Source organism: Hermetia illucens, chromosome 1, assembly GCF_905115235.1.
Source record: "Hermetia illucens chromosome 1, iHerIll2.2.curated.20191125, whole genome shotgun sequence".
Lineage (NCBI taxonomy): Eukaryota > Metazoa > Arthropoda > Insecta > Diptera > Stratiomyidae > Hermetia > Hermetia illucens.
In genome coordinates, this window is record NC_051849.1 from 196,326,277 (window position 1) to 196,344,952 (window position 18,676).

General features: G+C 44.4%; 1 protein-coding gene across 1 annotated transcript in view; it reads right to left on the reverse strand.

Annotated features, from left to right (window-relative positions):
• The window catches only part of LOC119647087 (protein cappuccino), a 151,629-nt gene that overhangs the window by 62,212 nt on the left and 70,741 nt on the right, over window positions 1-18,676 (reverse strand). The window contains exon 4 of the mRNA XM_038047860.1: window positions 8,766-9,209. Within this exon, the coding sequence (XP_037903788.1) occupies window positions 8,766-9,209 (444 nt within the window). The remainder of the gene's footprint in view (window positions 1-8,765; window positions 9,210-18,676) is intronic.

The following is an 18,676-nucleotide window of genomic DNA, read 5'->3' on the forward strand; positions in this document are numbered from 1 at the left end:
GTCCGGGTCCGGGTCTGGGTCCGGGGCCAACAGCAGAAGCCAGCACAAATCTGGAAGCTGTAAAGTAATTTCTTTTCTTATTTTAGCTTCTTGTTTACAAAACGAAAATGGTAACGGAAGCTTAAGACAATTCCCTCAATGGTGTTTCGAGTGCTCAGAGTACCCATTTACTTACAATTCCCAAAACGGTTGGCTCGTATCTCAAATTCAGGATTTTGGACTCGGGATCCAGCAAGGAGCAAGACGGAAATGTTATTTGTACTTGCATTTTATTTTGTGTTTTTTCAGAGGGAGGATACTGTGCCTATGGCTTTTAGTCCTTGAAACATGTGTAAAGTTGGATGTATCATGCACGATTTGCTTCCTGGAAGAGAAGTTCATTCCTGAATATTATATGGTTGGGCTTCTGGGGAATTCAACTCGACGCTGAAGCACTCTTCGTTATCCTGAGATTTTGGAAGCCTAATTATTTTTACAATCCTTGTAAGCCTGCTACCCGTGGACTGATAATATTGCAGCGTAACACTAAGCTGTTGTAATTTGTTTGTTGTTCAGATGGAAAAAGGAAAATATCTCGTCCTTTTTAGAAAAAAAAGTGAGAAAGAAGTTGTATAAAGATTCCAAAAGACAAAGTTTTGGAATTTATTGTGGCTTGCCTTCTTATGATGATAACTTGATATTGTTAGAAGCCGCAATTTAAAATGAACGTATAGGAGCCACTTGGCAGTCCATGATACCCTGTATTTACCCTCCATATGGTGGGACTGAATAATTCCCGAGCCCCATCGATTAGGAAGGATGGAAATGACACCTTGTTACCATGGCACAGTTTAATTAAAATAAGGCAAGCAGTGGATTTGACGCCTTTTTACCTGGCATTACGTATAAGGACTAGCTAGAAAACTAGTCCGAAATTATACAGTTAAACCAGACCAAATGTTCATCCACTAGTCCTGGTGATACTCCTTTGACTCCTTGGTATTTGACGCACTATCAACATTCTTGATGGATCGCTATAATCGATGTATGATGCCAAGGAATGCAATAGGCACCCGAAATGCCTATTGTGGGAAGAAAAGAAGGGACGGGATAAGCGGCATATTGCCGGAAGTAATAAATTGTCAAATGAGGATTACTCAAATAAACCTCAATTATTGCAGAGTCATTCAGGACATACTTGAACAGACAACCTACGAGCCTGATATGGAGGTTGTCATCGTAAGTGAACCATATAGGAACCTTCACGGGGGCGTATGGATCGCAGATACCACTGGTGGAGCGGCAACATGGGCTTGCTCAAGCTATACTATGCACCATTAGTCAGTCAGCCAGTAGCTCCGTATGGGAGCGGTGAGTACGTGTACAGCTGCTGCGTCCGACCCCGTCTTACACTGTCTGAGTTGAAGGCGTATTGGACAATTATGTTCACAACGCAAGAGGACGAAGTCCCCTACGCATTTGACGAGTCCATGCCTAGGAGATTCATATTCCCCAGTAGAGGATCCAACTACTGCTGGAATAGTGAATTTGTCGCCGATCGAGCTGCCACCGAACACGATGAACGGTTCAGAGGGAAGATGTACAATCGATCAGGTACTAAAACAGCATGCATAGAAGGAAGCCGGCAAAAATTTTAAGCTAGCCATCCAGTGGAGCCAAAAAGAATACTTTAAGCAGCTCAGCCTGAGGCGGATGAAAACCCGCGGGGGAGCATCTATGGAGTTGTGATAGGAGCGGGAGTTCAGAAGTCGGCCATCTCCGTAAATCACGTGACCTACCTTCTAGTTGAAAATCATCCAGGGATTATTCCCCCTGCAAGAGAGTAGATGGCAAGAGCGATGGAATCACTTAAAAAAGAGTCGCAGAATACACAGGCTGTTCCCTACCAGGGAACCCCAACCTATATATAATTTTGAAGTTCAGACCCTCCCCCAATAGTAGTGATCACGAATTAAGCTCCTTTTTGCAAAATTCTCAATATTAACGGAGATGTAAGCGCTTAAAATTTTTGGCCAAGATTCTTCCACCTGGCACCCAGACCCCCGAACCTATATACCATTTTGAAGTTCAGAATCTCCCCCGATAGCAGTGATCACGGATTGAGCTCCCGGGATTGGGAGGCGGGGTCATTAGAAAAGGAACACAGCGGTTCGTCCCACGTCTCTGCTACACAACGCATAATCATACAATTTCTCGAAGCAGTCAACTGCTGCGAATGTTGCAGTGATGATGCAACATTCACTACAACTACTGCCTGGTCGACATCAACGAGCTGTTAGCGAATGCGATAGAGAATCTCCGCTCGGTGAAGAAATTTCAAGAAACTGGAATTGTTACTCTCAAGGTGCGGGTGGTACAGGGACGTTGGTATCGCACCCGTTTTCGCAGCACACCCACAGGAAAATCGTTCGGACCAGGAATTTCCATCGAACCACCAGTACTTTTTCACAACAAGTATTTTTTTCACTCATTCTTATTATTATTTTAATCCATAAGTGAATACACCGGAAGAGACTCCTCTGCCCAGTTTTTTCCAGTCCAGTCCTTGTTCAAACTATAATGACTTTACGTCATTATAGTTTGGCAGTGCCAATTAAGTCCGTGCTTACCGAACCCGCAAACTGGCGATGACCCCGAGCAATAAAACGAGGTAGGGTCCATAATCCACACAATAGCTGCCATAGAAGAGCGTGCACTAGCATTTTCGCCACGAACCCGGTAGCACTGATCCATCAGTCTGAGACCCAATTTGTGTTAGCTAGTGTCTCGATGGTTGCCACGCAGTTTGATCACGCGCTGGTCCGCCTGGACGAGGATATGATTGGGCTCGCCTCCGACGATTTGAGAGACTAATCTTACACACAGTTGAAGGAGCAGCTCGTTGAATGCCTGACCCGTTGAACGACTAACTGCATCACTTACTGATAAAGTTAACGCTTGATGACCGTAGGCCAAGCCAACTGCTGCGTGAGATGAAACAGTTGAGGGGTGAGAAAGATGGAATCCAAGACCTACTATCTTTGTGGCTGTGCGGTGGCGTGTGCAGATTGGGGGTTCCTGGGCACGTTGGCCGTTACCACCAATAAGATCCAAGAGCTGCACGCATAACCCCTAGTTAGCGAGAGATCGCGTGACAAACTAAACCAGATGGCACAGTTGCAGCAGACGGTGGCAGCGTTAACAGTCACCGTTCGGAAAATAGGACTAGATCTGCCTCCCGAAAACGGCGATCTGGTAGTAGGTCGTTGGGTCCTCCGGCAGGTACCAAGGTATACTGGTACCATCGACAGTTTGCCGGAAAAAAAAACACTAGGTGCACTAGCCCCTGCATTTTTTCACCAAAAAAACAAGATTTACCAGGAACTCTGCTGAGGACTATCTGATACGAAGGGTCACGTCGCCTAACGGTTTGTGCCCCTTAAGCCAGCAGAATTACCTGATAGCCACCGCTGGAATCTCGGTTCGCCGTGTATCTCGGAATAATCATCTAATTCCACAAGCTTCAAAACTCGTGCAAACCAATTCCTCATCGATCCGCACTTATGGCTACAAGCAAGAAGACATGAGTCTGCGAGGACGAAAGGGCTTCATTCCAGCATCATCAGCACTCTCATTTTAGAACCAACTTGTCAGTATTAATAAGGATTGCTAGTGAATCTGCACAACAGATTCCTCATCGGCACCACAATTTCTCTTAGGTCATCAGGAAAAGTCTCGAACTGTACGCGCAATATTCGTTTTATCACTTTTGAAGAGGTTGGCAGCCCACGTTCTTGCGCACTTCTTCAAAAATACCGCACGTCACTACCGAGTGCAGTCTCTCTGAGCCAGCTATCATGCTTAAATATTCTTCACCACAGTATCTTCTATCTTTTTTCGGTGCGTTCATTGTCACCGCAGAAGTTCGCAGTTGCACGGAAGGAGTTTAAACAACTTCTCGAGCAAGGAATGATGATGATCTTCACGCAGCTTTTGGTCTTCGCTACTTCAGCTAAGGATTTTGGGCATATTAAACTCTTAACGTGTTGTTTCTTGCACAAATTCACCAGCCATCAATCGAGACTTAACGCTTACTTGACTCCTTTACTTTCGTAGTCCCCCGAGGCAGTCCAGCCGTTTGAGATCACCAAGCAAAAGCTGATAAAAACGAAACTTCTGGCATCCCGACAGCAAGATGCATCCGTAGCTGTATTCGTCGATTTCTTAGACATCGCTGTGGATGCTGCCCTTCAGCAAAAGATGAACTAAGTCTGGCGGCCATTGAGCTTTTCTTCCAAGTAATTGAACCCCGCTCAATGGCACTACAGCACCTACGATCGTGAGTTATTAGCCGCAAATGTTTTCGGTATTCCCTTGAAAGCAGACCTTTCAAAGTGGTCAGGGACCATAAGACACTCACCCTGGTTTGGAAATACAAGCCCGACAAAGCATCGCCTCGCCAACTTCGGAACCTGCGTTTTATGGACCAGTAGTTGTTAACCTGATGGAGCATCGAGGGGTAATGATAGATGAATGCAAGAAACGAGAATGGGGATGGCAAAAAACTGAAACTGTATGCATCATAATCTGAATCTAGCCTCCTTCCGCCGTCAAAAAGCAATTCTCTCATGCTCCATAGAAGTGCTCCAGAATTGCCTTCAGAAGATCTCCATGAGAGGGATCAACTAAACTTGTGGGACTAGAGCCCAGAATCTTACGGGCCTCTGCATAGGCGAGTTCATTTAAAGAAGAAAAAACTTATAAAGACTATAAAAGGGAGCAGAAACAAAGGCATGAATTTTTCCCACTAGGTGATGCCGCGGCATAGTTGTTTGAGTAATTTACAAGTATAGAAAGAGTCTGTAATGATAGCAACCTTCTCCTCACTTATCCTGAAAGCCACCTTCATGGCCAGAAGCACGGAAAAAATTTGAGCCGCCAAAACCGAACTGACATCCAAAGAAAAATGTGAGATTTGCCTCCCATCCGGACCAACCACGGCCTAGGCAGACCCACCACGTATGAACGCAGCATCAGACACTAGGACCAGAAAACCCCTTGATTTGAGGCCCCCCGCTGCCTGCAATCCGCAGCCGCCACCTAGGCTCTGCCACATGTGCCCCCAAACCATACGACAGGAGAACCTGAATATTATTAGAGATTGTGTATCAAAGAAACTGCGAAACGACTTATAGATCGAGGAGAGAGCTTTCGGGTTCAAAACCACCAAATGATAGGTTTTGGGGTTTCTTTCGTTTAATTTAACAAGTTGTTAGGCTGCCAGAAGAGGCCTTGTGAAACGGAGAGGCGACTCCTTGGCCAAAGGAAAATTTGGTGCAGTGGGGTGGTTCTGGTCAGCCCCAAGCATCTTCTAAGGATACAAGCAGATATTGAGTTGTGCTTCTTTTCAGAGTATTTTGGCGGTTTCATAGTGGACGTCGAGAGATACTCTATAATGGGTCTTACCACAAACCTCATAGAGATTAATGGCCTTATGGGTTGTGGGACCCCCAAAAAAAAACTAGTTGAAAAATTAATCAATCTGCCTGCCTTTACGGTTTTAGGAATAATGGAGTTGAAGTCATCTCTGACCAAACCTCATCATCTCCCTCTCTAAAAAGGTGATGGATTGGACATGGGAAAGGGTAAGATTATTAATTTCAATGAAGAGAGGTGTTAACCTGCTTCCCTTCAAGGATATAGGTTGGGATTGTGTCGATTAGCAGGCCCAATTTCCGCGATCAATCAACAAACGCATTTACCTCCTTTTGCAAGCATTTGGACGTCGAGTGGAGTGGAGTGGAGTGGAGGATGAGGAAATCTCCAGGGCCAATCACATGTGCCAGTGCAAGATCTAGCTGCATCAGTAATTTCTGTTTTCAAAAGGTTCGTTACAGTAGGAATATCTTCTTGTGATGCTAAGTTACTGATCCGCGCCTTTAACTCTCGAATCAATCTTGAATTTAGGAAATACATTGAGCCCCTGCATAGAGATGCAAATGGGAGTGTGGTGACTATTAGATATTTTATCCATAATCGGGTTCCACTGCTAACATTGACTAACAGAATTAGCAAGAGCCCAATTGATTAGGCATAGGCGGTGGTTTGAAAAAAGTGGGCATCCCATTATTAAGAAAATTAAATGAGGAGTTGAGGACAGCAGCCTGCAATCTCATCCATTTGCCATGAGTGAGGTAATCACATTTTTGGATCTAGCAGTAAGATACCCAGCGATGAGTAAATTGTTATATTTCTGACAAAAAGTGAGGAGCCTACCAAAGGCCGGTTTGAAATCCCTGTTAGGGATACTAGGAGGGAGATTGACTGACACGATCACGAAAATAGAAGTAAGGTTGAGTGCTTCAGTTATGACAACATGATCATCTGAAACATAGTTGACTTGGGAGAAACAAATGGACTTGCGGAACGCCAAAATGACGCCACCATAGCTGCTTTCCCAAAACTTTGCTATTAGATTGAAGCCCGAAATAAGCTTTGAGAATGGTTGATTGTAAAGTTTCTTGAAGGGCGAGAATATCGAAGTGGTTGCTATCAGCTTAATATTCCATGGTTGATTTATTAGCCCTTAGGCTTTGAATTTTATACTCAAGTATTTGCTATCAAGGGCTATCAAGGGAAATTAGGTGATCACTTTCCAAGTCAGTTTGGTTCAGTGTCTTCACAATGTCAGAGACCTTACTCTTAAGTTCCTGATCATCTGATCTTATAACAGTTTCATTGAGCATTGACAATAATTTGCTAATTTCTCTTTGGTACTTCGTTACTAAAACGTACAAGGGATTCTCATAGACAGAAGGCGTTGGTTTGAAAACATTGGGAAGTGTTTTTGCTGGGGCCTTCTGCTGGGTCAAGCCCGGACTTCTCTTCTTTACAACCTTATCAACCAGTACACTTTCGACATTTAACACGTATTTGGAAAGGATGACGTAGTTGCCAACGCTCTGACACATGTTTCAAAGGTTAAGGTCCCCGCTATCATCGTTTTCCCGGCAACCATGGAGGCGCAGAAGAATAGCGCAGTTCTTAAGATTCTCAGGACCAACTTCAAACTCTCATTTATGGAATTTTTAATATCGTCGAGGCACTACAGCCAATTTCGAGCCTTGGTCTTGGTCGTCCTAGATCCTTCCTTCAACCATCTCAATCTCGATGGCGTCCTACAATTTTGAAATCGGAGCAGCAATACTGTCTGCATCAACAGAATCCGTCCGGACAACGAATTGGTTAGTCACTCCAAAATCATTTCGACCATCCACGAACAAGGCCGCTAATTCCTGGGCTAGACAGTGCATCGCATGGCAGATATGCAAAACAACGAAACATGTAAGAAAGGATTAAGGCGTCTCCTTTCGGTCTATCAAGTGCTTTCACGCTATCTATTTTGAGATAGTGGGCCCTTTGCGAGACTCAGACAGTTTTAGGTATTAGGATACCCCTGAAAGACATTATTGCATAAGATTTATGTTGGCAATTATAATCACCGACCAGGGAATGCAGTTCGAGTCCTTCCTTTTCTGGGAGTTAGATAAACTTCTCGACTTCAAATGCCATCGGATAACCGCATACTACCTACTGCGCCAATCGCGACGAATCTGATGCAGACCGCGCGGAGTTTTTATCCAGGGAGAACCTGATACAGCAACTTTCTACTCGGATTAAGGCCAACCCTTAACACCCCCGGTGCTGAAAGACGCAGTACGGAGCCCCCATTAGACAATACCATGAACAGGAAGAGGGTGAATTCGATATAGCCGGTATATAGACCAATCTGAAAAACTACTAGGGAGGATCAGCAATGGTCGAATAATTCTTGAAAGGGCCACTAGATCCATACATTGATATTGTGTATTGTGAGATAGGTCAAGTAAAAACACGGGAAATCAAAGTGCCAGTTGATGCACTTCCTTACGAGCCAATGTGTTTATAGGAAGTATTTTCATCGTTTCGGATTAGATGATCCTCCCGACTGTGTAAAAAGCGCCTGTATACCTGGGGACCCGAAGCATCGTTTATACCACTGTCCGAGATCCGTGGATGAAAGAAGGTTGAGCGATGCCCTCAATGTAGTCATCGGATCCCAAAAATTCCGTGAGGGGGATACTGAGGTGGAAGTGGATGAAACCCATCCCAAGCCCTCCTTATCAAGTAAAACTTCACGGTGATCTCGCCATGATGTGGGTGCAAAAGTGTGAGTGCTTTTAGTGGCTGCTAATCTCACACGGTGCTCTAACTTGGCGCAGCACTATCTTTCTAGGATTTTCACCTTCATCCACAAAGGGAAGAATCTTCACTATTGACCCTCCATTCGTGCGACTACTGTAGCTGTTCAAAGGCATGCCCTATTCCGCCATTGCAGCTACTATGTGCAATTAGCGAGTCGCCCTCATTTAAACTAAATCTTAATGACCAGATTGTTAAATTTGAATCTCAGCCCTCTCAATTTACATCATCGAAGGCATAAGATGCCTTCCTAGGATACAAAAAAATATCCTCATTAAGAGTCAAGTATCTTGCAATTTCGAGACGAAATAACGGAAAATCTGTTTGCTCCAGCACTTTCTTCTGCTGTGCTTTCCTATTATTCAATATACTCTCCTCCGATATTAAAGAACGATGGCAGCCTCCTTGCCGGAGGACGCGTAAACGAAATTTACTTCGGGGTCAACGATAAACCTAGTTATACATAGTACGCATTGGGATGAATACAAATTACACAATTTTACAACACTATCTATTGCTTGTTATTACTCTGACAGAGTACTTACCTTCAAATTTCTCGCAAGCGGCGAAATTCAATTTTTCAGGAACATGAGATGGGCGTTTTGCTGCTGTGTTGTCGCCGTTAGACCTTTCAACTATAAAAGATGCCACCTTCTTCAGGACGTTCCCATCACCGGCAGCAGATTGAACGGGCGAAGATGCTGCCACCCCTGGAGCCATTGTTGCTGACATGGAGAGTACTATCGGAGCTGTTGGCGTTGTTGGAGCTGTCGAAGTGTTCAAAGAGGCTCCCTTCCCAGCTTCGGTATTTACATCGTTCGCTGGGTTTTCAAGGGATTCGGACGAAAGTGCTTTAAAAACGGCTGGAGTTGTTGGTGCCGTTGTTGTAGGTGTTGTCGGCGATGTTCTTCCCGTTAAGTTCGAAATTACAACGCATGGCTGAGCGTCATTTGATGAGCAGGTTTTTCCTGATGTCGAATCTGCTGGAGCTTAAGAATTGAAAAGAAGATGAAAATGAAAAAATATATACAATACTAATATAAATGTGTATATGGAATAGAGTAGAGGAGACTGTTGGCGAGACGTTCTACACGGAAGCCTGGCCATCTCAGAGTTTCCATGAATTAAAGATCCTTGAACTCGGAGAAAGGAGCCTCCGACCTGGCACCAGAAATCAGCATGACATTGAGTCTACTTCTCACTTCAATCGAAATGGTTTTCCGGTCGCCCGCTTTCCCTACCATGGCGAACGTCAGGGACTCGTGAAAACCCTTCGAAATTAATGCCAGCATGAGAAATGTGTATACATTCATACTTACAAATACACGAGGCAAGAGTGAAATTCAGGACAGATGAATAAACTCGATGGAACGAAAAAAGAACCATCTTCGAATCAACTTAACTTAATTAAAATGAACTTTGTTTGTTCGTAAAAATCCGAATAATGGTATTACGGCTACAGTTTGCTGAGGAGCAGAATGTCCTGACTTTGCGCAATTTACAACTTGTACTGTGCTCATTGAGAAGATTGAATTTTTATGTGGGGCATGACAGAACTTGAACATCCTCCGTGACACCTAAGATCCACGGCCCAATTGTTCGAATCTTTCTCTATTTCCCTTCGCAGGGTTTCGTATTTAAGGGATGGTATCTATCGTCTTCTAATATCATAACGCTGCCTCTTCCCAATGATTTTTATGACATTAAAAAGTTTATGTACAAACAATCAGATGAATGAACATTGCAGCAATCCTAAACTTTTTTATTCGCTCAGTATCGACCCCAGCGAAAAAGGACAAATGACAATGGCGGTATCATAAAATCATGGGACAAGATTTGAATTTATTTAGTGGCTTGGAAATTCCATGTAATGGGAATAAATGCAGTGATGTTTTTGCCAGAGCGAATGTCCTACAGAACAGGCTACATTTGCTTGTTTCGGCAATTCAATATGTATCTGTGTGGTTGAATCATTAGGGTTTCGTCATAGTTACAATTTTGGGGGCGGCAGCCTCTCTCACTGCAACCATGTTAATAACATAAACGTTTATCGAAACAAGTAAGTGAATGTGGACTTTTTATTAAATGATGGTTCTTGCTTGCGTTATCTTAATTCGTTAGCGGAATTCGAAGGGGTATGCCTGCTCGTTGTTGGACTGTGGATCGAATAATGGATGATCTAACATTTCTGCTCTTGTTGTGCCGGGGTCTTCCTTCCTTTCTTCCTGACGTGGAATATAGCGGGGCCAACCTATCTTTCTCTGAGAGTGAGCTGCCTCTATTGTAGACTTTCCAGGCGCCAAGCCTCTCATCTACCAAGACTTTTGGTGACCCTACTATTAACAAAACGGTACGAATATAGACTGGGGAGTCGAAAAACACCTATCATGATCCAAAGTTTCATGCAAACTACGCCCATTGGATAGTTTGCAGTCGAGGCTAACTGACCGTATTCGAACGGAGCCTTACTGATACCTGGTCGCCTCAGTGAGTAAGTTTGACCTTACAGTGCTACGTCGGACCTCCTAACCCCCATACTCGTGGGAACCAAATGAGTACACGCATAAAAACAAAAAAAAAAACGACAACAAACAAATGGGACCCCGTACCGCACCAAAACTGGCCAACCAGGCGAAGGCACATCTCCGAAAGACTAGGAACCAGGTGATTACACGCAAAATGGGGGACAACAAACACTACTGCTCAAAAAGCAGGGACAAGTTAAAGCACATCAGATATCAATATATTAGATGCCTGGAGAGAGACAGTCCTCAGTGACGCAGGTGCCAAGTGCCATCTTTATTGGAGCCAAGAAAGCAGGAAGCAACGGAAATTAGCCCAAATCTGAGGAATGCTCCCAAAAACCCAAACCTGAACCCAAGATGGGAGAAAACCCGAGTAGGTCAGTAGTGAAGGCAGAAATTAGTAAGCCCGCCATTAACTATGCTAGTACGGTCAAAGGCATTAGACTGGCCATACTGCCAGAAACGTTTCCCGAGCAAATACTCACTTGTCAGGAGTAGGAAACTATCGAAGACTTTGTGGTTAGTAGATGTGCAAGGGTTGGACTGCCAAGCTAGTGTTCATCGGAATGCGCTTTCGACCAGGTCACATACTGGTGTGCTGCGCAACTGAGAACAATGCAAAGTGGCTTAGGACTATAATTCTTAAATTGCCAGGCTAGGAAGGAGCAACATTGGCAACATATGCTGGGGATGATATACCAGAAGCACACATGGTGACAGTGTTTCTTCTTAAAGCCGCAGCAAGAGAGACAGAATATCTCGCTGTCCTCCTAATTGCTCAGAATCAGGATCTCTATACGAGATTATGGACAGCCTTCAGAAACAAAGTGGAGGGTAAGAGTAGACTCCTCACGATCTATCAACTATCGATTTGGCAACATACCTGTGCACATGCATAGGAAAAAGTCGAGGAAAAACACTTCGGATGAGACATCGCGCGAAAAACTTACCAACGTCCCCGAAGGAATCTCAGAGGCCATAGAGGTGAAAGGGAGTGGATCAATCAGGGAAATAGACTTTGCCAAACAATAACGCAGGCAATGGTCAGCAAAGAAAGCCCACATAAAGCTCTACTAAGCGAAAGCTGTATCTGCGGTAATTGCAAGGGTAAGTTCCAAGGAGAACATTGGAATTGTGCTGGCTCAGGAGTCCTGGGTGTACTGGGGACAGATTCGCGGTCTGCAAGGGAGAAGCGTGCAAGTAATTTGGGACTCCTCTTGCGAAAAATGAAGAGCTTGCATCATTCCTAACCGCAATTTAAAATGTACATGTCTTTCAGATTCCCTTACCGGCGAACTTGTGGCTATCCAAGGCTCACTGGAAGCCCAAGGGAGCAATCGAGAGGCAGTCGCGACGTCGGGCTACTTCTCAGCAGGCGGCATCCGGATCCAACCGGAGCCAGTCGCTAAACTGATGAACTATTGTGAAAGGGGGGCGTCACCAATTCTCCTCAGCTACGATACCAACGCCTATCATGGAATCTGGGGAACCAGTGACATCAATCGAAGAGGTAAGTACCTTCTTGAATTTATTCCTAGCAATAAGTTAGAGATATATAACATAGGGACCACTCTAAAGTTGGTGTCTAGCAGTAGAGAAGAGCTACTAGACATAACTCTAAGGAATACTCTGATGAACGAACTGATCAGGAATTGGAGGGTGTCGGATGAGCCAGCACATGAGTAGAATAATCAGATGTGGCATTGAGGGTAACTTCGAAAACAACTAATAATAAGGGATCCCAGAAGAACGGATTGGGATTACTATGCAACGCACCTGAGCAACAACATGGCTCATCTTCAAAGGGGTGGCATCAGGAGCGAACTGAAACTAGAAACCGTGGTGGAGAACCTCAGCAAAGTCGTCATTGACCCATATAAGACCAGCTGTCCGGTTCAGACAGTTAAGTCATCAAGGAATGTACCCTGGTGGAATAACAACTTAGCCAGAATGAGAACAGATGTACGAAAACTCCTTAATCGGGCAAAATAAACTGAAGACTGACCGAGGTACAAAAATGCATTGACTGCTTGTAACAACGATAACAGGGAAACAATATGGGACATCCGGTAATGAAGAAGGGAACAATATGTTCGACAAATGCTGAATTAGTTCTAGTGACGGAGACGGTGTTGAGTGTTGATTTCTAAAAACGGAGCAGCTTCAGGAAACTCTATGGACGGATCGAACAAACCACAGAAGCTACTAGGCTATACAAAGCTATTGCCAAAGACGGGGTAATATCTTTTGCCTGTCTGAAGAAGGAGAATGGGACATTTGTCGAGAATAAGAAGGGTGGAGTACACCGACTTCTCAGAACTCATTTCCCGGGAGCCTATCCCACTGCGAAAGGCGACAACATTCTCCCTGATACCCCAACAACGAATAAACAGAGAAGAAAGGAGAACTGAAAACTAGCAAAAGAGCTAGGGTAAAGTGAGCAGTGGGAACTTTTAAGCCACTGTCAGTGTCAACACGCTTTCCGGGAAGGACGGTCAACCAAAACTGCTATATATCAACTGACGGATGTAATACGGGATGCTATAGAAACAAAAGACACATAGTGCGTTTTTTGATATCGAAGGAGCATTCGATATCACATCGCACACATAGGTACAAGATGCCCCGATCTGCAAAGGAGTGAAAAACGCCCTGGCTTTCTGGATGGGCAAAATGTAAGAGAGTAGACAAGCAGAAGTACCGACAGGTACAAATTCTATTGGGATGAATACTATTCAAGGTTGTCCACAAGGTGGAGTACTATCGTCGTTTATGTGGAGTATGGTAATGGACGAACTCCTGCACAAGCTAACAAATACTGAAACTCAGATCTAAGGTTATGCGGCTGATACAGCTTTCATCTGTAGGGGCAAATATGAGAATACCCTATGTGTTAGGATCCAAACTGGATTAAGAGTTACTAGTGCCTGGTGCAGGAAGGCGGGGCTGCGTATCAATCCAACCAAAACCACCATAGCACATTACTATTCGCTAGGAAGCGTAGGCTTGGTTACCCAAGAGCCATAAGGTTACATGGAATGGAGGTGAAACGAGAAACAGAGGTCAAATATTTGGGAATTACGTTAGACCAAAAATTACTCTGGAAGACGCATGTCGGAAAACTACGACGGTTCTAATGACTTGCAGGTCCATAGAAGGGAAAAAATGGGTTGCAGCCTGACGATACTACTTTGGATATACACTGCAATAGTACGGCGAATGATTACCTATGCGGCGGTGATGTGGGCAGAAAGAACAGAGCTCAACACACAAGCCAGGGAGAACTCCAAAGATTGGAGCAATGAGAACATACCCGACGAAAGTTCTTCTTGAATTAGCCCTACTCCATCTGCATATTCAGAGCTGCCTAAATCGAAGGAAGATTGATATTCTTTCTAGGCGGTATCCCGAATTATTGATACGAAGGGATAACATGATAACGAGATTTCTTTTCGATAAGAAGTTTGAAACAAGTTGAAGTAACAAAGCAAACTGGGAGATGTGGCTGTGACATACGGCTTAAACCAGCAGCTGATTAGTTGGTACATTGACGTATCCCTCACAGGAGGGGGAGCGTGTGCCTGGGCCATTGATCCAAAGAAAATGCACTTGGAGCCAATGAGTAAGCAAAGTAGCATATTCCAGGCGGAAATATACGCCATAGAGAGATGTGCCTTCTTTAGTCTCCAAAGGAGCTAGAAGACGTAGAACATTACTACTCTGGCTGACAGCCAAGCAGCGGTCAAGACACTTAGGTTCAACTAGGGTAACTCTAAGCTGGTATGGGAATGCCTTGAGAGACTGAATATGCTCAGCTTGTACAATAAGGTCTGGATAATCTGGGTTCTAGGCCATGTTGGGTTGGAAGGCAATGAGGTAGCTGATGAACTGGCCAAGAAAGGAGCAGAGACGCCTTTACACGGGCCAGAATCCTTCTGTGGAATTGGAAACGGATTCATGGCTAAGACATTAAAAAATTAAGATAAAAGTCTGAGGGAACTATACTGGGCGAGCCTACCAGAAATGGAGCAGTCCAAGGTGCTTATGGGTTATACGAAACCAAGCGCACGAAGAAGTGTTTAAACTTCACCAAAAAAACATCCGGATCATAGTGGGATTTCTCACTGGTCACTGCCGACTATACTATCACCTAGTGTACCTAGGGATATTTACGGACATCCTCAATGCGCGATAATGCGTTCGTGACAACGTTGTCCCAATAGGATACGAGCTGGATATCGGTGGCAAATTATAAGACATACTCTAGATGACGAGATTGATCGGGTGAGCACTCGTTCTTTTTATGGTTGTTGGAGGACTGCTCCAATCACAAAGTCAGATGCATCCCAGGCAATGGCCAAAAGCTGCGGTAGATTTGCTGGTCTAGTTGATTAGTAAACTTCTTTTAATTTTGCGTGAAAAATCTCATTGAGTGGTACTTGTACTGCCGCTGCTAACATAGCCAAGAATGCTTTGGGTTGCTTCATGCGAGTATAACTGGATCACTTTGACTTTAATTGGCAAGGGACTTGTCCCGTCTCTCTTCCTAAGAAACTGACCAAAATTCATTCACCATAACTCCAGAGGTTGAAACATCTGGAGCAGAATTCTTAAGTGGCTGGCGTACTCTTCACGTGAAGATGAGACAATTAATATGTCATCGATGTAGGCATAGCAGAAGTCCAAACGTCAAAGCTTCGTGGATGAATCGTTGGACCGTTTGCGCTGCATTCCAAATGTCGCACGCGGAGACTCGTAAAGGCCGAAAGGTATTGTGATAGCAGTCTTTGGGATGTCTTCTTCAACTGCCGGAATATGATTGATTGCTCATACCAGGTCTGCTGTTGAAAAGACACTTCTGCCATAGAGCGTTTGGGCGAGATCTTAGATATGCCTAACTTGATACTTGTCGGCGCAAGTCCGGGCGTTTGAGAAGGCGATAATTTCGGCACGCATTCCATTCCTTAGTCTTTTTAGGCACCATATATAAGGATGCAACGCACGGGCTATTTGATGGACGCGCTAATCCTTCCTGGATCATGTTATTGAATTCCGTTTTCGCAATGATCAGCTTGCCCGGGGCTAATCGCCTGTGTTTTAAAGCAACTGGTGGTCCTGGTGTTGTGACTATATGATGCTTAGTTCGGTGACACGCCCTTTCTCCAGTTCCGTCCGGGCGAGTTATTTGCGAAACTTCAGAAACACTTTCATGCACTTGGGGGCTTCAGCATTAAATCTTCATTGATTTCGGATCTGAATTGTGAACGCGATCGAGGGTGAGAGTGTCGACTTTTACGTCCACAAGAAATCACCAGTTGAGACTCCTGTTTGACCGTGTGTAGCTCCATTTCCGCTGCTGAAGGCGAGGATGTTGTTATATCTGATGTTGCTTCCACGATACTTGACGGAAGTCTGGCGTAAACCTTATCAACTATGTCAGCTGCAATTTGTAGTGGTTGACCATCCATCATCACCATAATCGGTTGAAAAGCAGATGTTGGGTGTCTTTATCATACCCTTCTCATCAGCGGCTCTGGAACTATAGCATCGCCGAAATCCTAAGGCGGCGGAGGAACCGGGAGGATTTCTCGTTATCCATGTATGTGTTCTCCCCCACCCTGTCTTATTTTCTCCTCCTGGTTGTGCCGTTGTGTGCAGGCTTTACTAATTGCTCCCGTAAACGGTTCAATAACCTATCTGTCACGGACTTTGTAATAATGTCATGGACTTCGGTGGCATACCCCGGCAACAGTACCGTCATGACTTGCAAATATTGCTGCTCTGGGTCTGTTATGTTATACCTCCAAAAGCTTGCCTCCACGACTTTAAACCAAATTTCAGCGTCGTGGGGACTGAAGTCTGGAAAACTTGGTATCCAATTTACTAAGTAAGTGTCTGGAGGTAATTAGCACCACCACAATTTTAAGGATACTTTTATTTTTTAAATTCCGATTTCGAACTTATATTCCGAAAGCAGGAAAACCCCTTTCCGGTCAGACAAAAATTTGGTTTAACCAAATAACTCCACAAACACAAATGTAGATACATTTCCCTCTGCTTGTTTCAGTGATTTTCCAGCGATAATTTCAAATTGTTTATTAAACTTTTTATTTATGGGCCATATTTGCGTTCCACTGGAATGAATTTGCGTTACTTTTTGAAATATTTCGTATTAAATGTTTGGAAGTTATCACATTTTTTAATGAGTTCACGGGGTCGCCTGATGATATCATTGTCGAGCTCGGCTCTTTCTTTTGGAGTAAATACGGACAACATGTCATTTCTACAATATGCATATGTACAAGCGCTTGTCCCCATATGAACTTTTTCATACACATGCACGCATAAAAGGACAATATGACATTTTTTAATTTGAGATAAAGAATGAACATGCCGCCTGGTGACATCAGCAATGTATTGAGAAATTTTAAAAGCCAATGATTGCAACGAGTGCATTTGCAAGTACAAAACGTACGTTGTGAAAGATACTCGCATGAGTTTGCATATTATAATTGCGTTGCCTTCATGGCCTTTCAGTTATGTTGATCTGTAGGCATATATGTACCTTGTAGTGACGTACATGTAAATGAGAAAATTCGATAACATTCCCAGAAATAAAGGAGAACAACAAAATATCTGGGAAGTTCCTGGGGGTTTACTGTGAGTGCCTGCTGTGTATGCATAATCCCACGGTCCTCTTCGAACAACGTGGATTAATTTGACTGGCACAGCGGTATTGGTTTAACATCTCTTGGCAACTCCATGCTCGTGCTCACAAGGAGGCAACCTCAAATAATCGCGTCGGGACCGCATACTCCCAGGAATTCGCTCGGAGCATGTGCTCTGAAAGGGCCACCCTCTCATTATACCAGATAGCCCCCAGTGAGACTTCGTGGCAAGAGTCACTTCCTCCTCGAGCACGTGGATCGCAAAAGCATATGCCAAATCACGGCTGTATTAGGAGATATCTTCCTCCGCAAAAATGTGTGGAAAAGAGTCGTCCTGCTCAAGGGCAGCGCTTCCTTATAAAATCGCAGATATGCCTCAGAAAACATGATTATAGAGCTCTTAGCTTATCTTGGAGTTACCAATTGTTTTTATGAACTGAAGGAGTCCTCTTATATTGTATTACATATTGTATCACGTGCCTAGGTTAAACGCAAAACCGTTTTGTAGAGTATACATGACGCACCGAGATTCGAACCCGGGGTAACCAACACGGCCATCATATCGTCAAAAAAACCACACCAATATCAACTGTTTCGAAACAATGTCACTTTTGGAAACAATGTCACTTTATATGAGAGCAGCACATAGAAAGTGGACGTCACTGTCACTTTTAAATTGCACTTCCTCCTCAGGGCTCATTAACGATCATTAACGGGTCACTTACGATACGGGCAGTGGCGTCCCCGAGGTACCCGAGCAAGTAGTTCTGACCCCCTAGCTGGCATAATATCTGAATTCTAGATAGCTTCGAGAAAGTTTCTCGGTGAAGAGCAAACTGCCAATGACCGATATATGCGGGACACACTAGGAGTTCTCGGAGCCGTCGACAACTCCTTCTCAACATGACGGTGATGCGAGCCTAGCTCTGCCAAGGTGGCAGTTGTGGCGTGTATCAGGAGACAGCCCTTCGGGATCCTGGCCAGGTTGTGTGCATTGAACCGGTATTATAAGACCACGTTGCCTCGAGCGAGCGCCGATCCTTTCGTAAATTCAGGGATCTAATTAGCTAATCGTAGGTCAGACCCCAGGGAACTGAGGTAGGGGCTTTGTTCCCGAGGGCATACCCGTTCCTGATTATTGCGGCTGCTCCCTTGGATAAAAACAATACGAACGAGGAGATAGTGGGAATGGAGAATGCGTTGGCTGCGTTTATACCCAGTACGAAAATGGGTCGCTTGTCGCAGCGTCCAGCGAAGGAAGCA